General features: G+C 36.6%; 1 protein-coding gene across 1 annotated transcript in view; it reads left to right on the plus strand.

Moving 5' to 3' along the window:
- The window catches only part of FAT1 (FAT atypical cadherin 1), a 110,190-nt gene that overhangs the window by 8,313 nt on the left and 78,373 nt on the right, over positions 1 to 23,504 (plus strand). The window contains exon 2 of the mRNA XM_034065048.1: positions 93 to 3,381. Coding sequence (XP_033920939.1) covers positions 114 to 3,381 — 3,268 coding nt within the window. The 5' untranslated portion in view covers positions 93 to 113. The remainder of the gene's footprint in view (positions 1 to 92; positions 3,382 to 23,504) is intronic.

The raw sequence follows: 23,504 nt of genomic DNA on the forward strand, positions 1-23,504 counted from the left end.
TCTTTCAACATGAATTCTAAACTAAATGTTAGGGTTATTTGAGAATATTTGAGCTGTCATAAAAGTCTTAACACATCTCTCTCTTGTTGCAGGGTTTCTTTGTAATTGCTGCCATGGGAAGATACTTGACTATGCTGTTGCTGCTGGTGCTGCTAGTGCAGCATTTTGGAAACTGTGAAGGAAATCAAAGGCCACATCATGCTTCACCAATGCAATTTACACAAGCAGAGTATAATGCCACTGTCTATGAGAATTCTGCAGCCAAGACTTATGTTGGGCATCCAGTGAAAATGGGCATTTACGTTACAAATCCATTATGGGACCTAAGATACAAAATTATTTCTGGTGACAGTGAGAACTTGTTCAAAGCTGAAGAATACGTTCTTGGCAACTTTTGTTTTTTGAGAATACGGACCAAGGGAGGAAACACAGCTATCCTTAACAGAGAGGTAAAAGACCATTACACACTGACTGTTAAAGCAGTTGAAAAATACTCAAATGCTGAAACACGCACGAAGGTCAGGATACAGGTACTGGATACAAATGACTTGCGCCCTTTGTTTTCTCCAACATCTTATAGTGTTTCTTTGCCTGAAAACACAGCAGTAAGGACCAGTATTGCCAGAGTCAGTGCAACAGATGCAGATATAGGAACAAATGGAGAGTTTTACTATAGCTTTAAAGAAAGAACAGATGTGTTTGCTATACATCCAACTAGTGGAGTGGTGGTTCTAACTGGTAGACTTGACTACTCAGACACTAAGCATTATGAGATGGAAATTCTTGCAGTGGACCGTGGGCTGAAGCTGTATGGTAGCAGTGGCATAAGCAGTATGGCAAAACTCACTGTTTATGTAGAGCAAGCAAATGAATATGCCCCCATTATCACAGTTGTTACGTTGACTCCATCGGAATCGGACAAAGACCCAACTTTTGCAATTGTAACTGTAGAGGACAATGATCAGGGTTCTAATGGAGAAATAGCATCATTAAATATTGTTGCAGGTGATCCACTTCAACAGTTCAAAACAGTGAGGTCTGTTCCAGGAGGTAAAGAATACAGAATAAAAGCCATTGGTCACATCGACTGGGAGAGCCACCCTTTTGGATACAACCTTACCCTTCAAGCTAAAGATAAAGGAAATCCCCCACAGTTTTCTTCTGTAAAAGTTGTTCATGTAACATCACCGCAGTTCAAGTCTGGTCCTGTCAGATTTGAAAAAGAGATATACAGAGCTGAAATAAGTGAATTTGCCCCTCCAAATACACCTGTGATAATGGTGAAAGCTCTGCCTAGTTACCCACACTTAACATACATTTTTAAAAATACACCGGGCAAACTAAAATTTAATTTAAATGCCCACACTGGTCTTATTACCACTGCAGAACCCATAAAAGCACAATATGCATCCCATTTTGAACTTGAAGTTGCGACAAGTGACAGAAGAGCGTCTGCAAAAGTATTAATTAAGGTACTAGGCATGAACAGCAATCCTCCTGAATTTACTCAGACATCCTATAAAGCTTCTTTTGATGAGAATGTACCAGTAGGTACAAGTGTCATGAGAGTAAGTGCAAAAGACCCTGATGAAGGGGAAAATGGGTATGTGACCTACAGCATCGCAAACCTAAATCCATTGCCATTTGTGATTAACCATTTCAGTGGGATTATTAGTACCTCAGAAGACTTGGATTATGAATTGATGCCAAGGGTTTACAATTTAAGGATTCGAGCTTCTGATTGGGGTGTACCATATCGTCGAGAAGTTGAAGTTCCTGTTACTATTATTTTAAATAACCTGAATGACAATATACCTTTATTTGAGAAAATAAATTGTGAGGGAACAATCCCCAGAGATCTTGGTGTTGGAGAACAAATAACAACTGTATCTGCTATTGATGCTGATGAGCTCCAGTTGGTGAGATACCAAATTGAATCTGGAAATGAACTGGATTTATTTAGCCTAAATCCAAATTCTGGAGTACTTTCACTCAAACAGTCATTAATAGATGGCCTGGGTGCTAAAGTATCTTTTCACAGTTTGAGAATTACAGCCACAGATGGAGAAAATTTTGCAAACCCATTGTATATCAACATAACTGTAGCCACTACTCGCAAACCCGTCAATTTGCAATGTGAAGAAACTGGTGTTGCCAAAATGCTTGCAGAGAAACTCTTACAAGCAAATAAATTGCACAGTCGTGGAGAAATTGAGGATGTTTTCTTTGACACTCACTCTGTGAATCTTCATGCACCTCAATTTAAAAGTACTCTCCCCACTAGCATCGAGATAAGAGAAGACCAACCTGTGGGTTCCAGAATAATGCTTATGAATGCTACTGATCTTGATACTGGCTTCAATGGAAAGCTAGTGTATGTTATTTCTGGAGGTAATGAAGATAGTAGCTTCATTGTTGATATGGAAAGAGGAGTACTGAAAATTTTATCCCCACTTGACCGAGAAGTAAAAGATAAATACACTCTAAATATTACTGTCTATGATCTTGGAATACCACAGAAATCTGCCTGGCACCTTTTAGATATAAAAATTTTGGATGCTAATGACAACCCACCGGAGTTCCTGCAGGACAGCTATTTTATTGAAGTGAGTGAAAACAAAGAGCCAAACAGTGAAATAATTCAAATTGAAGCTACTGATAAAGATTTGGGGGTTAATGGAGAAGTGAAATATTCTCTTCTTACGGATACAGACAAGTTTACTATTAATGCTGTGACAGGAATTGTGAAAGTTGTAGGGATTTTGGATCGTGAAGAACAGCATGTCTATTTTTTGAAAATAGAGGCTAGGGACCAGCCTACAGAAGAACCTCAATTATTTTCAACAGTTATCTTGAAAGTGTCTGTAGAAGATGTTAATGACAATCCTCCTAAGTTTATTCCTTCAAATTATCATGTGAGAATTCGAGAAGATCTTCCTGAGGGAACTATTATTACATGGCTAGAAGCCTATGATCCTGATCTAGGCCAGTCAAGTCAAATACGATACAGTCTTTTGGACAGTGGAGATGGCACCTTTGATGTTGACAAGCTAAGTGGAGCAATACGTATTGTAGAAAGACTGGATTATGAAAAGAAACAATTCTATAACTTGACTGTGCGGGCGAAGGACAAAGGAAAACCCATTTCATTGTCCTCTACGTGTTACATTGAGGTCGAGATAGTTGATGTGAATGAAAACTTGCACACTCCACGGTTTTCTATATTCGCAGATAAAGGCTTTATAAAAGAAGATGCCCCTGTTGGCTCCTCAGTAATCGCAGTATCTGCTTATGATGAAGATGCAGGACGAGATGGGGAGATTAAATATTCCATCAGAGATGGATCTGGTATAGGAGTTTTTCGAATAGATGAAGAAAAAGGTAAGATGGCTTTTTGTTGTTTTTATATTCTAAATAAAATCACATTCTAGCAGAAAGATAAGAGAAGCAGCATTGTCACAGTTGACATAGATGTTCTTGTTAGGACTGAAAGACATCACTAATAAAGTGTATAGTTTTGTCTGCCAGTTTAGTGAAATTATATGTATACATTTCATAAGTAGTTTTCTTCTGTTGTCCTCATTTCTATCCAGCCTACCTAAAACCATTCTTAGATCTTAGAATCTATGCCACCTGGCAAAAATAAGAATACTGTTGATATAAAATGAAGGTCTGTCTTATGTGAAAACTGTTGCCATTTGGGCGGTGGGACTGTAAGGCTAAAGCAGCAAACTGCTTTCTGAAGGGATTCTCATGCTTTTTAATCTTAAGTGACTTCTCTTGCTTCATTCGCAGGAGGTATGCATGGGTGTGATACTGCCATACATGTTGGATTTGGTAGTTATTTTTCAGAGTTGTTGTAGGTGCCCATCAATGAGTTAGTAAGTGGTGCCTCCTTCATGAAAAGACATCTGGTAAAGAAAGCATAAATGCAGCCTTTAGGAAAATCTCATATAAATGAAGCATACTGAACTGCTGACGTATTTCATTAATAATGCATAAATTGTCAAGCAACTGTGAGAATTATTCCAGTGTCAGGTATTCAAAATTAGCACAATTATGGTTTCAATAAAATTCTAGTGCTGTCTTCTAACGTTTTGGATGAGTATCTGTTTCCCTACTCATTTATGTACGTCTCTGATAGAGCATTAATACTGTGCTGCTACATAAGTGTCTTAAAATAAATTGAGGAGGAATCTTGTGGAAAATCTGGCTGTGGGTTGCATGTAGGTAAATTATGTCACATTGATTGTCTTACAGAAAAATAACGTTGAAACTGAGAATAGAAAAATGGCAATCATATCTGCCTAATTCAGTAGCCATTCTGTGTGTTGTGTGCTTCTCATAATTGTGGATATGGGCAATGCAGTCTTTCAAAATCACTCTTCAAGGTTTAGGTGAACAAACTGTTACTGACAATATTTTTTCTTCTGGAATGTCAGTTGTTAAATTATGTAGTTTGTGGCTAAAGAACCAAATCTAGACCTTGAAATGTATCATTGCTTCTCTTAGCTTTGCTTTTAACAAAGCACATAGTTAAGACTGTGGAACATACTTTCTAAAAATGGAGAATTGAGTACTTTCCGAGACTTGGTAGTTCTACCTTTAGGTTTTTGGTATGTGTGCAGTCTATTCATGTATTGTTACGCCTCTCTTTTCATATAAGTACATTTACTGTACATTATTGTACATGTATATAGTGTCTAGTTGTATTACAGAATGAGTTTGTTTGCAAATTATTGTCCAAACATTATATAACAATAATGAGGATGGAAAAAGTTAAGCAGTATTTTTATTTTGAAATCAATGTGTACATGTGTACCTGTTTGTGTGGATGTGGGCAGTACATGTATTTTTGTGGCAGAGTTAGTTGTCTGCATGTTTTGGCTCTTCATTCTTTTGGCTCAAGGCTGATTTGCTTTACTGAAGAATTGGTGTGAGTTTAAGCTCCTTTTAACTACCAGGTTTACAAAGTTGGGGCAAAACCAGCTTCTGTTTAATAATCTGGTTCAGGACAGTGGCTCTGTATTTTCAAGGTGGGGAGAGGCATTGTCTATATTCATATCTGGTGTGTAGTGTTTGCAGTTCCTTAAGGGATGAAAGTAGAGGGACTTGATCAGGAGGGAGTGGTTTTAGTTTTTAATCTTAGTGAACAAATTCCACTTAAGACCCTGGCTTGCAGAAGGATGTGTGTATGTGTTTGGTAGGTGGGGTGTTTTTCTGTCAAATGTTGATCTAAAGGAACAGGGAACATGGAGTATCTACAAGCTTGACAATATAGCTGAAATTTTGTCTTGACTTTTCCCCCACCCCCCTTCCCCCTGGAAGCCATTAGAATTGTTACAGATGGCACCCTGTATACTGTGGTGCCTGTATTTGGCAGGTTTTTCAAAATGGACTGGCTTTGACACAGGGAGTAGTCTGTTTATTTAGTCAAGAATTTGTGGAGGAGCTTGATAAAGAGCTCTTCTGACTTTACTATTGATGTACATGTATCTCCCTGCTGTCTTTGAAAGCATCATGCTATACTTTCAGTTCAAAGGTAGATGAATTGGGTTTAGGAACTTACTTGGTGTCAACAACTACTGGGTGGCTAAGCAGAATCCTTTTGTGCCTGTCTTATTAGGAATCAAGAACAACAATCACATTTGCAGAAAGGCTAGATGATTAATGATAGAAGCATCAAATAGCTAGTTCCATGCATGGATTTTTTTGCTGGCTTTCAGGTTATCTTTTCCATGTTACTTTAATTTTGCATTTAAAAAGGTAGGAAATTTTATTAGTGTTTGATATTTGTACCTTTAATAATGGAATTTTCACAAGAGCATTCAGTGCATCTTTGCCACTAACTCTTGAGTACCTTTTTTCTGAGACTTATCTTTGGTTTAGGTCAGCTTTTATTCAGAGGTTCTGTTTTCTGCAGTCCTGTCCAACTGTTAAAAGTAAATCTGAACAGGAAGCCCTAAAGCACCCATACTCCCAAACTCAGGAGCTGCTTTGATTACTTTCTTGCCTAATTGCTCTGGTGTTTTCTAAGAAGACAAAGGAAAAAAATACATAGGGGTGAATTTGGTAGTCAGTCACAGCAGAGGAGGAGAGCAAAATGATAGAAGCCTTTCAAGTTGTGATAGCTTCTTGTAAGTACTGCTGTACCTTCCTCATATCACTGACTTTTTTTTTTTCTATGCAAGAAGTAGGGCATACACAGTTAACAGATACCTGATTTTAACAGAAATATTTTTCATATGAAGTGTAATCGAGTCATTAAACTTATTTGCCAGGAAGTTATAAAGATTGAAAGTATGACTAAAGAAAATAAATGGTGTTAATGAGATTATTTTGAAGTTCAGCCTCATGCTATCCCCAGCTCATAAGTTGTTAACTGGAAGCCAAAGGGGTAAAGGGGAGAGATCAGAGATCATCACTCAATATATAAAGATTTAGAAGTATAATAGTGCATTGTGGCTGTTACTATATAGAGATAAAAATGAAATTATGTAATAAATGGAGATTCTGGATGTATTCTAACAGTATGAGGGGAAAAATGTTAAAACAAGATTTCTGTGCAGTGAATTTATACAACAGACCAATTTGTTTATCCTTTAGGTGTGTGTGTGTGTGTGTGTTCAGGAGAACTTTGAATTTAAGATAGCTTTATATGTATGAGCTAGACTGAATGAAGTCTGCAAATTGAGATGATCAGCTGGCTATATATATTGCCTACTAAAGCAGCTGTAAAATATTTTCCTAAAGAATTTGATAAGGAGTTGAGCAGATTGAGATGTATTAATAATATAATGTATTGTGCTGATACAGATCCCAGTGTGCCACAAAAAAACCCACACGCGCCATCTAAATCCCATTAACACTGAGCAATAAAAGTGAGATAAATCATGTCAATACCATGCTTATACTGCCATTTAGGAAGTCTCTAAAGAATGATAGAAGCAATTGCTGGAGGAGAACCTAAAGTAGAAGCTATGTGGGACCAAGGTAAACCTCTTCCTTTTTTATCCCCAGGATGCAAGCAGGGAAAAGGAGACTGTATTCCTGTTTACTTTTTGGTTGCCAAAATTAAGGATAGAGCATTTCCATTAAGTATTTACACTCCTCTTCAAAAAGTGAAATAAAAAATGGAAGCTGTAGTATATGAAAATGGGTTAGAAAGAGCTCCCATTGCTGCTTCCAGTTGTATAGGTGAACAATGCCATTCAGTGTCACCCACTTGGTGGAAGTGATGCTGTCATGGGAGAGCCAGCATGTGGTGAGCAAATTTCTGCAGTTTTTCAGCTGTAAAATGAGAACTGTAACTGGTTTTGCTCATATCTGACCTTCTCCAAAGAAGTTTTACCAAGCAGACTGCTCCTTTTCTTGAGACTATCAGGACTTCTACCTTATTACTGTTTTTTATCTGATTTCAAGGGTGTAATCTTTTGTTTTCTTTCTAGTGCTCAAAGTGTCTGTAGCTGAGGGAGCCAGTAGACTTTGGGAGTGTAGATGCCGTGCATCATTTAGACAAAGAAGGCTCTCATTGCAGTGTTTATAGAAAGTGGGAGCCCATACTGGAAGCTGATTCTCAGAAACAAAGATAGTTTCAAGAGTCATGAATTCCATGATGTGTAGTTGTGTCTAACCAGTTGTGTACTAGGGCGATTGGATTTGCAACCCTTGTGCATCCAGATAACAGGGTGTTACATGTAGGCCCTATGCAGTAAGGTTTCCAATGATGGCAATGTGTTTGAACTATTTTAATAAACACCGAATTTTACAAACACATTGTTATCAGAAACTTTCCAACTTGTTCAACTTACAAGGCTACCAGCAGGTGTTTTTCTAAACTTGCTGCAGTTAAGGATATTTCCTAGCAGATAACTTAGTTCCAGAATGGTGTAAGGATGATGTGACAGTATGATTTTCATGCATGATACCCTTATTACTCATATTTAATCTAGTAATATAGTTGTTAACCAGGATTCTTAACTGTTCCTTCAGTAACTTGCAGTTAAGTTGTTAGGCCATGAGTGTTACAAAATAACAGTAATTCTGTTCTAACAGTAACAACAAAGTTTAAAATGATTAAGCTAATTTGCTGACTTAAAAAGATGTAGGTATGACTGCTTTATCAGAACAAAGGTCTGTCTAGCCTGATATACTGTCTCCAGTAGAGTAAGGAAGAATAAGACCAGATCAGACACGTGATACTTCCTTCTAATACTTGCCCAGTGTCTAGTTATTTTCTGTTTGAGGAATTTTTGAGATACTTGTGGTTTGTAACCTTTTGTGGATTTATCTTTTTTGTGTAGTCTTCCCTTGGAATGATGTAATAGTCAAATGTAAGTCATGCTACCATGATGAAGAAATTTGTTTTGGTAAAGAATGTTAAAAGAGCAAGTAAAAAAAAATCCCAAACAAAAAAAAAGTTAATAGGGTTGTGTGGAGGAAAATTAATTTTTTTGCACTGTCTCTGTGTGTGTGTAAAATATCAATAAAACTTAGTGCCTAAGAGATACTATTTTTGTATTACCAGAACCATTTCCAGCTGGGAAGACAGTAATTCATTAAGTAGAATTAATAGGATTTTAACTACATAAAGAAAAGTACTGAATTAAACTTTTAAAAGGTACAGAGCATTGTTAATGTATAATAAGCATGTTAATATTTCTTTGTAATGTTCTTATAATTGCATTAATTAAAATGCAGGATATGATTAACACTTATGTATAAGGGGGTTGCTTCAGGTTCTGTTTCTTCAGTGATCTTCGGCTTTTTAGCTTTTCAGATCATTCCACCACTCACTGCTGCTGAGTTTTCATATAAGACAGGCATTAGCAAAGATCAAAGAAAGATCATCAGTGGAGCAGAACACTTAAGTACCTATTAGATAGCTGTTAAGCCAGCAGTTTTGTCTGCCAACTGGCCTGCATCTATCCTAACAACTCTTGTACTTTTAGGTACCTGGGTTGCACCCAGATTGTCTGTTGGGAATGCTGTCTGCTGCATTTCCACTGTGAACTGTGCCTCAGTGCTCTTTGGAAGAGTGCTGGCTGGCACAGGCCAAAAGCAATGTAGAGAATGAAGTTGCAGTGCCTGGGAATATTTCCTGTCTGTTGTACTGATACAACCATGAAACACTCAAAGGTAGGATAGGCATTTTTTAACTGAAAATGAGACTAGTATGATTTTTTTTAAGTTAATAGTACTTAAGCAGCCTTACAAATATGGGACTTCCTTTACACTCTTCAGTGAACCTTTCCATGCACTTTAGTTTTTTACCCCTTTTGTATAAAGTCATGAATATAAACACCAGGATATATAAGAATTTACTTTCCCTCAGTTTAAATTAAGAAAAAAACAACCAAGCAAACAAAACCAACCAAATAAAACCACCAAACCACTTCCCCCAAGTTACTAATAATAACATTTTTTTACTATATATCTTCCAAACAAGCTGCTGTCAAAGCCATATGGTGACTGTACTGTGTTCATTCCGAGTTGTTGCAGAACTGTCAGATAGGTTACAGGTTGCTAAAAACTGTCAATAGAAAAAAAATGTTGAGCAACTATTTTTGTAAAAAAGTTGTTAAACATTAAAATTGTCATTGATTAGGTTATGTTGATAGTCGGGAAAGAATATTCCTCATGGGTTTGCTCTGATAGGCTATGAAGAGGAGATGGTCTAAGATTTAGTCAAAGTTTATTTATAGAAGTTGTAACAATGACGTTTCCTGCTTAGCTTCTGTCCACAGATAAAGTCTCATTGGCACATAGGTCTTGAAATTCCAAGTATATCAGTAAAAAATGAGGAATAAATGGGAAGACTGACCTCCTCCTATGAGGGTCTTCTCATAGTGTTTTCTTTTTGCAAATTGCAGTGGTTCTTACCATGATTTTGAAAAGCAAGCTGGATTAGGAGGTGCTCTGTTTTCTGTATAAGAGTAACTGGTTGCTTTTTGTACCACAGATTCTTACCCTAGTTAGTTTGGGTACAAACACAAGTGGAGCTTGGAACGCAGACTGATTTCCAAGGTATCTAATTAGCTTTTCAGGCAAGTTTTTTTTTTCATCCTACATTGAATTCTGTACTGCCACATTACATTGTACTGAAGTTAATTATTTGCCCATGTAGTCCATATAGCAGGTAACTTTCCTCACTGGCTGAGGTATAAATATGCAATAGGGTGAGAATATTTAATGTTATTCTGATGTGGTTTATAAAAACCAAAGAAAATTTCCCAAAACAACCAAACCCCCCCCAAACTTCCTTTTAGAACAGTTACTAGGTTCTGTAAACTTGAAGTTGGAGTTGAGGTCTTATGCCTGTGAATGTTAATTTGGAAGCTTAATCTTTTAAAGAAATGGCTGCTCAGCCCTTCAATTAGCAGTTAAAGAGAACTAAAACCTGTTTTTAATATATATTTTGGAGATTTGAATGAAACAGTGGTGAGCAGAGAGGAATTTTTGCTTAAAGAACTTCAGGCAGATTATTCTTGGATTCTGGCCAGTCAGTTGCCATACTGACATCTGGAACAGAATTCCAGGTCAAACCTGGAATTCTGGCACAAACTATTAAACTCATAATTTCATTGGAAAGTAATACAAAGGCAAACATCTGTGTCTTTGAGCAGTGTGTAATTAAAGCCCTTAAAAGAATTCAAGTAATACTTCCTGAGATTGAGAGGCATTTTGTGTGTGTGCGTGTGTGTGTGTCTGTGTGTCTGTGTCTGTGTGTGCATATCAGGATAGAAGTGTATGTTGAGGGAGTTTTTTGTTGCTGTTGTTTTTGATAAATGTTGGGAACATTTCTGTTTAAGAAGTATTAGTTTATCTTTGCTAAATAGTAATAAAAAATACATCTGTTCTTATTCTGAGAACAGGAAATAGTTTAGGTCAGAGATGCAGGAATCCCATAGTTGCCTCCCTAAGGAGAGCGTAGTGAAAATAGTACAGCATTAGGAAAAAAGAGCGGGCAACAAGCGAAGAGTAATTTGGTAGTTAACTACTCTGGAAAAACACTTCAATGCTGATGTATGTTCAGTGTTTTTCCAGTGGCATATTTATTTTGTGCAGTTCCTGGGCATTCTGTGATTTTTGGTATTAGACTGAGAAAGATGAGCAGCATGAGAACAACTTAATGTAACTGGGAGACAAGATCTACCTATTTTAACTCTCCCACCAGCAGTTTTGTGACTCTACAAGAGTCCTCTTCAGAGCCCATCAAAAGAAAGTTTTTGTTGTGACAATAAGTAACTAAACCGCTTACAGTAACATGCCCAGCCAAACACAGTAACCTGGTTTTTAAAAGTACTTATCCCATATTTTGATTTTTTTTTTTTTTTTTTTTTACTTACCAGATGTTTCACTGAAAATCAGGCATGCAATACATGGAGCAGATCTGAAATTCTAGCTTAGTCTGAAAGATGGGAGAGGCAGTTGTATCTGTGGAACGCTTAAAATGAGGAGGCATATTTATGGCTGTTGATTATAGATACTTCCAAACCTTGTTGTGTAGACTTTTTTTAAAACGGGAAGTTCTCTTATTTTCTGCTTTCTAGTTAATGGTACCGAGTGGATTTGATTGTGTTCAATATGATGTTGAAAATGAGTGAGGTTGACACAGAAAACTATTTGTATGGTTTCACCTTGTTTTTACTGCATTTTTCTTCTCTGATGTTAAAGCTGAATGTGGGCTGTTCAAGAAAGCCTAGTTATGTTAAAAAAAGCCCAACAAACCAAAAAACCAACAAAAACCCTAAACCCACAACTAAGCAACTGTGCCTAATTTGAGTTATATTTTGAGCTTAAAAACATTTGCTTAAGATTTCATGCAACTTAAATATCTTTTCCACCAATTTTTTATGGTTTTAAAAATGAGGCATTTGGCACATAGATTCTCTTTTCTGAGACAGTACAAATAGTTGTAACAGCAGCTTACTAAGAATATCTTTAGACCCTCTGTTAGTATTAAGAAGAATTTAGAAAACTTTTTTTAGGAAGTGTATGTAGACCTAGTTCAGTATAATTTGTCTTTTTTAAAGAAATAAAGGTAAGAGCCAGAGATCTGCCATCAGTTAGACTGAGACCTGAATTTGTTGCTGTAAAAAAAAAAACAACAAAAAACAAAAAAAAAAAAAACCAAAAACCATACAATCCAGAAAGCTTTTTCCTAGAAGATTACTAAATTCTGGGGGTGCATTATTTTGCATTATTGCTGGCATCAATGTTCTGGCTGCCTGACATCAGAATTCAGTAAGTGTATAAGTGCTTAAGTTCAGAAGAGGTTACCTGGTTAACTTGCCAGGGACCATCTGGTTTTGGCTGCAGTTTGCAGCCTTGCATTACTGTGCTCATGGTATGATTCACAGTCAAGCTAAGGCCTGGAACTGATGTGTAACTTGTGGGATGGTGCTGTTGCATTCATGTTTCTTTTTAAGTGCATCAAACTAAGTCTGGCATTTAGAGTTAATGTTGAGTTTCAGTTTGGAAGAGGTTAAGGAAGCCTGGGTTTGGACAAGGTCCTGAGCAGCCTGGAGCTAGCTGATTATCTACCTTTCTTAAGCTAGAAGGAAACTGCATAATTTGCATTTGTGATGGTGCTATTAGGTTGTTAATGTAGCTTTTAGAGTGTGTCTTTGGAAGAATCTGAATTAGTTTTAGACAAACATACTCATGTTTTGCTGTTGGCAGGGGAATCTTCCAAAGTAGTTTGAGTTTTCTTGAGTATCCTGCTGAGTAAAACATCACCTTAGCAGCCAAACAGAGATCCCATTCAAAAACTGTGGCTCCCCTCTTCTTCTGCGGGGTTATTCAGAGTAAGGGATTGTTTTGTTGTGAGAGGTGTTGATTGGGTTGCAACTTGGTCTGATGAAAAGAGTTGCCCTAGGGGCTGTGTCTCTGTAGGAGATGAACTGAGGCTGAGCCACATGTGGTCCCAAAGATTACCTTATAAACAACAATCATTTCAGGCAGCAGAGTACATATTAAGGGCCTATTAACTTGCTTAGACCTCTGTTTGACTTGAAAAGTACTTGTGAGCAGAGAGTAATAGAAGGGAAGGGTTGCCAAAAGCTATGGAAGGTGCATCTTGCCATGTCACTGTTGGTACATCTGTTGAGTTGGAGATTTATTTCCTATTAAATATCTGCTTAGCTTTTGAAGTACATCCTAAGGTCAAAGGAGGGGAGCTTGAAATGGTTGCATAATGTTTATTCTTTTCTTTGAAGATTTTAAAACTTTAATCATACAGCATTTGGGCGTATTTAACAAAGGATGAGTATTTGGCAAACTCCCACAACTTATAGTATGCAGTAGTGGCAGCTATAGAACTTGAATTTTAAAATATTTTGGGCTTGCTGAAACTATGGTTTGCAGGTCCATTTTGTGATCTATGTATCACTGCATATGTGCGTTGGTTGCACTGGTCATCTTAATGTGGTCAAAAATGAATTTTGAACTCATCAGTCTCCATGTCATTCAACAAAATAAAATGTCTAGCATTCCACTGCCACCAAAGAGTTATTTTTGGTAAAACAGGAGTGCCCAAAGAATCTAGCAACAGGAGTACAACAGATAATTTCTTTATTTAGAAATGAAGTTTCCCCAAACTCCTTGTGTTCTATCCACACTTCTAATAGCTGCTTCTATTTAATTTTATTTTTTTGTGAACAAGGATAAATCAATGCATACATGGCTCTTATAAAGAGTTGTGTAATTTTTGATAGGCATTTGGGTTAAAGGGCACACTTCTGAGCTAGTGGATATAAATTGTCTTGACTTACCAGTAGTGGCAATCATTAATAGATCTTTCGGCTCAGAGTTCTGTGTCTGTGCAGTTATTGTCCCTGATACCAGAACTGAATATCTGCCTATATGACGGGGAAGGTTACACACAGAAAACTTAGTAGTTGCGTTGTTTTATTGCTCGGTCTACATCTTAGAATAATCCTTACTGACAGGGATTGCTTCCAAAATCTGCATGTTTCTTAAATAAACAAGCTATATTAATTTTGCTAATGCAAAAAGCCTGAAACCACCTCTATATGCTAAAAAATTAAAATTCCCAAGTTTTGGTTTTGAAGTTGCTGATCATAGTGTGCTTATTCATGTTTTTTAGAGGGCTTTGGGATTAAAAGGTTATTAAAAATTTCAAAATATAAGAAATATAGTTACAGAATAGCCTTCTGATTTTAGTGTTACTCATAAATGTACATGAACGTTACAGAACTGCTTCAGTCATATGGGTAAAGGAATGAAGATTTTGCTAACATGAAGTGCTAAAAATTAATATGGAATGAATGAATAATGCTGATAAACATGAATGAAGACTTCTTATATGTGTGGCCTGTGGTGCTGATTGTATTTGTGCATAGAGGGAGTTTGGTAACTCAGCTTGAAAGATTTGCAGTGCAAAGAAGCTTATGATGGAATGTATGGATGGAATTACGTACGTGATTGTTAATGCTGGTACCTTGTCCCCTCCATTCCTCCGAAGCTGAGGGTGATATGCATAGCTCTTTGATGGGGACTGCATCTCCATTCTACAAGGGTTTTTTTATTTTATTTTTTTAAATCATCCATCCACCCCTAACCTTTCCCTGTAGATTTACCATGACAGGGTATATCCTGTCTCTATGAAACTTAGAGATTGCTGCCTAATGATAAGGGTTTAATCTGCAACGAATCAGACATGTGGAAACTTCTGTCTGTGGAATTTTCTGTTTGATCGGAGAGGAATGCCCTTGCTGTGCCCTTCCTGTAATGAAAGCAAGGTAGAGTGAATCAAAGTGATTCTAGATAAGATTGGAATGTGTGCATTGGTTATGCCTCTGTTATATTTGGTGTTGCAATTCTGGTTGTATGTATTATTTTACTGCCCAAGAGATTAAAAGCATTGTTAATCTTTTTAAAAGGTACCTCTTTCTGTTACAGTTAAAAGTGCTGGGGGTGGTTTTATTGATTAAATTCCTGAGTTAATTACTTAGGTTTGAACATGGAAAGTCTTGCTCACAAAACAAGGTATTTTCAGCAAAATATTGAATGTGCTATGTTAACACCACAGGGGTTTTGTTACTGTAAATAGTTTTACACTATTAACTATGCCTCGAGTCTTAAAGTTTGGGTTTACTTTTTTTTATAGTGTACCATTGTGAAGAATGGCTAACAATTTCTTTGTCTTTATTACACAAACAGTTAATGATTAACAAATGTCCAGCTGCCTGTGCAAAGAATGTTAATTACTGTGGGGAGGGAGGGAAAGATGACTATGCCTTTGCATAAGAAGTCTGGTATCATAGTTCACTTTGAAGATAGTTTGAATATTATAGCACCAATTTAAGCAGATTAATCAGAAATGGAAGAATGACTTACGCCTTTCTTTTTGATGTCTGGTTATATATATGTGCTTCCATACCTGTGCTACTAGGTAGTACAGTAATATCTTGGGTTGCCTGGGTTTGTCCAGACCCTTTTAAAGTTAACAAGTTTTAATCTCTTCTTACACACTTTTAAGAAGTGTGTTACTTTGTGTATGGACATAGAAAAAACATGGCTAAAATAAAAAAGGTATAAAAATCTAAGCAGTTCATAGCTGTGCTTGCAAATATTAAAAAAAAAAATAAAAAAAATCTTGGACTTTTCAATTGGCCTTTGCTTGCCTTTAAGTGTTTCTGCAGATTACGTGGAATTTTGTAGTGAATTTGTGAATTAACTTGGGCTTCCAGATACGGATAAGGTAGGGGAACAGAGTGTGAGAAGGTTAAAAAACAGTTAGTGAAAGACAAATTATTGTCATTGGCTCAAGTGACATGTCAGTTTTGATGTGTATTGTTTAATAAATTGAGGGGGTGGTAATTAGAGTAAGAACAAGATTACTGCAGATTACGTGGTTTGAGTGTATATTGATCCAGCATGTGATGATATGAAATGGAGTAAGAAATCTTACGTCTGTAATTCCAGTGGTGATAAAACAAAATGCACTAACAAAACAAAAAAAAACAACCAAACAAAAAAAACACCTTCAGAAATTGAGTTGTTCAGGCAAACATGAGAACGGCCAGCATTTGAGGATATGTTTCTGAGAACAGTCGTGCACTGATACAGATATTTGAGGTGGTCACCTGGTGCAACTCCATCCCTAGTCAGTGCAGGTTCTTTGAATTTCTTAAACAAGGGAAAAATCTTCATTTGTTCAGGAGTAAAATGTATTTTGTGGCTGAATGATCTACTAGTCACCTACAGTATCATAGTGTTCTTCCCTTTACACTAAGTGTAGTAGTGTAAGCAGAGTTGGTCTACTTTTATCACGGCTCCAGGGTGATTAAAGTTCTTGTTTGGTGGAGTTATTCACATCACTCATTCTCTTTGGTATTGTTACTAAAGGTGCAGTTATCTTCAGTGAAAAATGTTTCTGTGGGGAATAATTAAGAAGTTCCTAATGGAAATTCTGACACACTGTGGTGTGTTGATCCAAATGCTTGCGGGTTCTACTATTAAGCAATAAATACAGAGTGAATTTTTTTTTCTTTGGAAGTTGTTGCATAAAACCACGTAGGCAGTTACCCATTATTTATGTGAAAAAGACAGAACTCATCTCCCAGCAGGCATCCAGGGCAGTTACAAAAAATATCCTTAACATCTAATAAGTAATTTCTAGTTTTGTAGTTGCAAATCTCCCTTTTAGATGTTAAGTGTTGATTCTTCAGTGCGCATGTAAGAATTTGCTTACAAACAGCATTTCTCATCTAGTTGATAAAGTAATCTTAACAAAAAAGGGTTGTTTGTTTTTTCTTTAATCCCGGAATTCTTTGTCTTCATGACTTTTCTGCTGTGAAGTTTTCACTCAGAAACAAACGAGTTCAGAGACATTTCTTTGTATGGCTTTTTGTTTATTTTAATTCATATGCAATGATGAGTAATAAACAAATTAGTATAAAAGGTACTGATCCGTGTGGGATTTCCTATGGATGCATGAATAGAAATAAAATCTGAATAAATAAATGGATACTTTGTGGGTTAATAAATTTGTCAGAACAAGGATGAAAATGTCTTTTGATGCCACTGGGTTGCAGATGCTCCAGTCTCCTGACTTTATTGATTGTTTGTTCTGTCATTCTAGTTTCCTAGCATTCACATGACCACAGGTACACCAGCTCTTTGTGGACAAAGAAGAGCTTTGTAGCAGTGTTTCTTTTGACAGTAACGAAATGCTATTGTGCGTATAACTACCTGGTGCAGTAATATGAACAGCAATATCAGCCTGATTTCCAGTTTTCCTGAACATGCTACTTGTCTTTTGATAAATATCAGTATCTCTTTTTGCTCAGAGCTGGTCTGGGACCTGTCATTGTTAACCAGCTGTTTCTGCAAGTGAAAATGGTGTGGAGACTGGAAGCTTGAAGCAGAATTGCAGCAGTCTGAAACACAAATCAGAATAAATAACATGCATGTGCTAAATGTCAGGTTTTTGCATGTGGGTTATTCATAAGCCAGTGTTGCTGTGGAACACAGCTGTAACTGCTTCTTACTAAAGAGTAGGGCTGCTCTGTTGAACTTGCTGATCCTTCAAAGTTACTTTTGTGGAAGTAATAAGAGGTAGATTGCAATTGTTCAAATTACAACCAAAAAGGAAATATGAGAATTGCTCTGCATGCAGGAAAAAGTTTCTTGGGACACATGCAACCATTTTCCTTAAGATGGTCACTAAACTTTGAGATTTAGAGGCAAAAAAGTAAGTATACTTGTTGTAGAACTGTTCGGTATATTAATAATATGCAGAGGTCTAAACAGCTAGATCCTTCTGGATCAACAAACCAGTTTCTGTACAATTAAATGTGTTGCTCTTGTACATAATTGGCTTCCCAAGTGTCTCATTATTTTCCTTGTAGGCTCTTCCACTGCCTAAGGGGGACCTAGGTTAATCTGTCAATTCCAGTTAGTTTTTAAATTCCTGGGGCCATTTGCAGAGGAATTTCCCCTTCAGAGACTTCCCATTTCCCACTTAAATTAGAGTGGTAATATAACCATTCACATTGTCAACAGTTGCTAGGAAGACTGTCAGTGAAGTTAGGGAGATTTTGCTAGGTGAGGCCAGAGTTCTAAGAGCATATACATGTTCACTTGTCTGTGTACGTATGAAATCCTTATAAACTTTAACCAAGAACATAGAAATTCATCCTTTGTGTTTCTTATGCACATGCAAATACACAAACGCTCTAAATATTTGATTAAATAAATTTCCTTCTTTGTGTAAATTCACAAGTAAATAGTAGAGTTGTAGAACCCTCCACTTGTTTCTAAGCTACCTACATTTCAGCAGAAATTCTGTTGATCATAAAACCATAAATAGCAGGATTTAAAGATAACTGTGTAACAGTATTATCAGAAAGGATTTTTGCTTAAACGTAGTTTATTCTAATTTTGGGATACTGTGTAATTGTATTTCTTGAGACAAAGAATCTAGTTTTGTCTTCACCTGAAGACAGAAATCTGTCCAGAAATAAAATTAATCAGATCCTCCAAACCTTGCTTATGTAACATAGTAAGAAGAGCTGCTTTTGTGGGTACTGAGAGCCTACCTCCTTGTCCGGAATCTGCTGACAGTTTCTTCTGTTTTCACCAATACTTTATAAACCTACTGTAGTGCTGGTGCAGTTGTGCACACGTTTTTTGAGCATGCTTTTTCTCAAATCATGAGTGACTGCTCATGCTAACAGCAAAGCTTCCTTTACTTGCTCTCTCTTCAAACCAACATAAGTTGTATGTGGTTGTATTACAATAATTTTTTCTATTGGCCTAGGAGTTAACATTTCATTTCCCTAATGTGTACTCATCAGGGGGTTTTTATGTCTCTCCATGTCGTGCTCTAGCAACATGGTACTGTTCCTCTGTATAGCAATTATATTGTCTGTCTGAAAGCTTGACATACAAGCAATCTATCTGACAGAAATAAGCTAGAGCTATTAAAATAACCGTAAATGAGGCTGACAATAGGCGCTGTCTGCCATTGTCCCAAAAGATTTTCTGAACTGGAAGTAATCAGTTGAGTTCTAAGGCAACCCCATCAGGGATCTTCTAATTGCAAAAATTCCCCTTCACCACCCTCTGGCTTCCTGAAAGCAAGTTCACAGTCTTTGTGGACCTTAGCAGATTTATAACTTTTTAGCCCAGATTACTACCTAGTACTGAATGATAATTTCTGAACATAGTCTTTTATTTAGACAATTTTAGCAGCATGTTTTCAGATCTTTTTCATTTACAAATAGTCTAAACACTGTGTTTTCCATTCACTTGGCTTGGTTTTGTACAAATGTGCAGAACACAATGTGGCTGGAAGTGGAAGTCAAAATGCTACTGGGTCTAATTATGTATAGTTATTTTGCCTTGTGCTTCATTTTATTTTACATATTGAAGACATGTAAAACCTGTTTTCTCAGTATTTTGAAACATAGTCTGTGCTTGGTGCAGACCTTTAACTATGCATGTCTTTGCTTCTAAGTCTGTTTGCTATCTGTAGATGCTTAAGTGGTAGCTGGTTTTAACTGTTGAATATTCTGTATTTTTTCAGATCTCTCTGCATCTACCTTGTTTATAAGCTCCATGTAGCATAGATGACTAGTGACCCTTTCTCTCAGTCTGCTTGAACACAGTTCACATTACTGCCTTCTGTTCACAGCAGTGATGCAAAAACTGGTTTGTGTTTTATGTCAAGGTTTGGATTTCAGCATGTGCTGGGGTTCTCTGGATGTTGCTTTTTGCTCCAAAAGAGTGTTTGCTATAAATGCATTGGTAACTTACACATTACAAAAGGAGTTTGCCAGGTTTGAGTGGATGCTGGCTGATAGTGTCTGATTGTTTCATAAGCTACTCTCTCTGTTGTTCCATTATTGTCATATGCAAAAATTGCTTAATTTCAAATTTACTAGGTTATTTAATAAGATTTGTGAGTTCTTGAAAACTTGTGCTGATATGAGATTTACTGAAGTTATTGGTTCAAAACTGGATTTGGCTATGTATTTTATTACATGTAACCAGTTCAGTGAAGTTAAATTTTAGATAAAAAACCAGGTCATTTTGTTATAATTGAGATTTTACTTTGTTCAGTTTGATTTTATCTTTATTTCACCCCCAAGCCTCCCCCCCACCTCTCCCCAGTTAAAATCTTAAATGTGTACTGATGACAGTGGTTCCTATGCTCTGTTACGGGTTCTGTGTGCTCGATAGACCAGACCCCATGTCCTCTGCAGTGATATTTTTCTCCTTCCACCTCGCAGAACTTTCAATAACTAGTGCCTGGAAAGAGAGCAAACAGTAGTGAACTTCACCTGTTTGAAAGTCTTGCAGCTGCACAGGGAAATGGCATCTAGCATTAAAGAACTTGTTGAAATTCAGTACAGTTCCATCAGCTTGGAGATACTGCTAGTGATAAGTTACATGAAACTTTTTCAGCCTTCATTTGTTTGAGAATGACCAATTTGTCCTTGAAACAGCAACAAGAGTTACATTACATTTAACAATCCTAAGTGTGATTTCTCAGCTGGTAGTACACAAGACAACTTGAAATGTATACAGCTTTCTGTTTCGAAGAGCTATAAATAAAATTTAATTCAATTTTCTGACAGCCTGTCTTCATATATGCTGACAAAGGTCTTTAATTCAAATATGTTACTTTCATCTTATTTTCAGTGCTTTTTTCCCAGCTTCTCCTGAGAGAAATTTCTCCAAGAAGTCTCTAAATCAGAAATTGTAAACTTCCAAGTTTTTAATTGCCTTTCTTCAGTACTCATGAAGATGATGTTGCATGCATGAAAAAGTGGATTAAGATCACTGTAGAGAAACTTAGTGAATATCTAAAGAAATAAATATATAAAATCTAAATATATGACAAGCTATAACTATTAAAAACAGTGTTTATAGTCTTGACAGATGTTAGATATTTTCTAAAGACTTCTGGGGTGCATGTGAAAATCTTTATAGTACATAGTATGTTGCAGAATTTTCAAGGATGGTGGTGTTTTTTTGGGGTGCGGCTTTATTTGGTTTTATTTGATATTTTGTTTGGTTTTTTCAACATTGAAGTACAGTTAACTGGCATGCATGTAAAAGGTAAAGCCACCAATTATTTAAAAAAGCAATCAGAATGTGTTAATTTAAAATGCAGCAAAAGAGAAGAATCACTGAGTTGTTGAAAAGAAGCAAACTATTTCAAACTAGATTTAATTTTTAGTTATGCATATTCATGTTCCTGAGATACATTTACAAACAAGCACTCTGAATTCTTCGTGAGTTACACAAAACGCAGTATCGGTGGTTTGTTGCTAGGTTGCAATCTTTCTAGCTGTGCGTAATTAATGAGAGTAGGAGAGAGAACAGTGTTCATGTGTGATTCAAAGGCAAGCAATAGTTGCTAAAACTTTCTGCTCTCCTTCAGGGCTGCAACCAAGAATTATTTATGTTCTGAAGCAGTACAGTTTAGTCTGTGTGAATCTTAGATGCAAGAAGTCTGATATGTGGGTAGCTTGCATCGTCAGTGATAAGCTTTAAACTTTTATAGAGTTGAAGAGTAAATCATATTTCTCTGGGTGGCTGCTGCACTTTGTTCCATACAGGCATAAACAGGTAATGCTTCCTGTTCAAAGTGTGTATGTGATACAACTAAGGAAGATTAGCACTTTTCCAGTTTAGGTTTTAAAAAATGCTACTGTTAAAGAAGAGGTTGTGTATACTTTTAAGAGGTTCACACTGCCTGCTGCAGGCCTTAGTATTTGAGTTAGAGTGCAATGCCTTTCTTGGCATTCTGCCATGCTCATAGGGTGAACAAGCTGACATTTCACTTCTGCAAAAGGAATCTCATTCCATTCCTTCTTTAGAAGGAGATTGTTCCAGGGAGTTCACAGGATGGAGATTTTGGAGTTTTCAACTGACATTTTAAGTGCTGAGTAGTTCCTTGTCTTTGTGGCAGGCCATACTTGAAATCTTCAGTGCTTAAGGGTAGTTGATTTGTGTAGAATAAAGGCTGATGTGATATTGTACTGCCTTTCTTTTGGTTTTACCAAGTGCTTATTACTTGAGTGATCAAAGTGTATCTTGTTGCTGTTAGCATTGGATGCTATTTTAGAATTGTAGGCTTAAGGCTTAGTTGCCCTTTACACACTGATGTTTGGTTGATGTTTGGTGATGTTTGGTTGGCCTGAGTTACACCGAAGAGCAGCCTTAGGGAAAGAATGAATTTTATCTTGGGAATTGAGTGTGTTGCATGTTTCAAAACCTTCACCGTATAGAACTCTTTATAGCAGGTAGGGTTGTGGCTGTACTTGGCTGCTGCTTCAAGGCATTTAGCAATGTCAGACTACATTGGTGCCCAGAAGTTATCAGAAAGAAGTTAAAGAACAAGTTAACAGAAATACAGATAAATTGGCTAGAGGATTTTTTTTAATTCTCAAAGTGGGAAGAAAATAATCTGAAAACTGTCTGTTCTGAATTGCTCAACATTAGAAGTCAAAGTGCAATAGTATTTAGTAAGATTGTATTTAAAAAAAAAAAAACAAACAACAAAACCCAAAGGACTGATCAATGGGGCTGGTGTGATTCTTTCTTTAAAACAGCTAAGCAAAGTTCCACAAAATGTAAAGCAGAAGTTTGGCCAGAAAAGCTGTAAACTGTGAGTTGGGTTTTTTTTTCAACCGTTGTCCACATAAAAAACTAATTTCATTAATACTAATAACTTTCTAGAAAATATATGGAGCTTATCAAAGGGTAGCAGAGATTCAAATAGTAAACTGCAGTATGTGCTGAGCATTTCCCTCAGTTTTATTTTTCACTCAAAATATTGTGCAGACCTTAGTCATAGGTTACATGGCAATGACTTCATGTTTGCCTAGAATTCAAGACAAAGTTGCAGTCAATGTTGGTGTGTTGACTCCTGCCATGAGGGACAGCATGCCTCTTTTTAAAACAGGTTTAATCCACTTACTTTTAGAACTTTGATTTGGATCATTTGGTTGGTCACATTTGATCAGAACCTTTGTTCATTAAATTCATAAAACACTGCTTTTTTTTTTTTCCCACTGCCAGAGATGGCTTTTAAAGCTGCTGAAGAAGCTTTTTTATTTGTTCAGCTTATTAGAATTTAGATTAATTAAGTTTGTAACCAGATTTCAAGCATAATGTTCCAGGCCAGGGATTTCTCTTAGTTTGTTTCAAACATCACTCTTAGGGCAGATTCTGCTAAACTGCATTTTCATGCTTTGCTGAGAAATGATTGCAGGTTTTGATTTCCATTACAGACTCATTAATATTGTTAATTAGAGTTCTCATGGGTAAGCACACTTAAGGAGGATCATCCTTGGGAATTGGGAGTATTACAGTTTGAGCATTTGTTAATTAGACAGAATTGGCGTATGTAAAACTCTTGGATTTGAGGTGGATTTATATGTTTGTTTTCTTTGGGTGTAGTGACTTGGGTTATGGGATTTAAATTGGAAGCAATGTTGGTTCTTGTTGAGAGTTAACAT

Source organism: Melopsittacus undulatus, chromosome 7, assembly GCF_012275295.1.
Source record: "Melopsittacus undulatus isolate bMelUnd1 chromosome 7, bMelUnd1.mat.Z, whole genome shotgun sequence".
In the NCBI taxonomy this organism is placed as follows: Eukaryota; Metazoa; Chordata; class Aves; order Psittaciformes; family Psittaculidae; genus Melopsittacus; species Melopsittacus undulatus.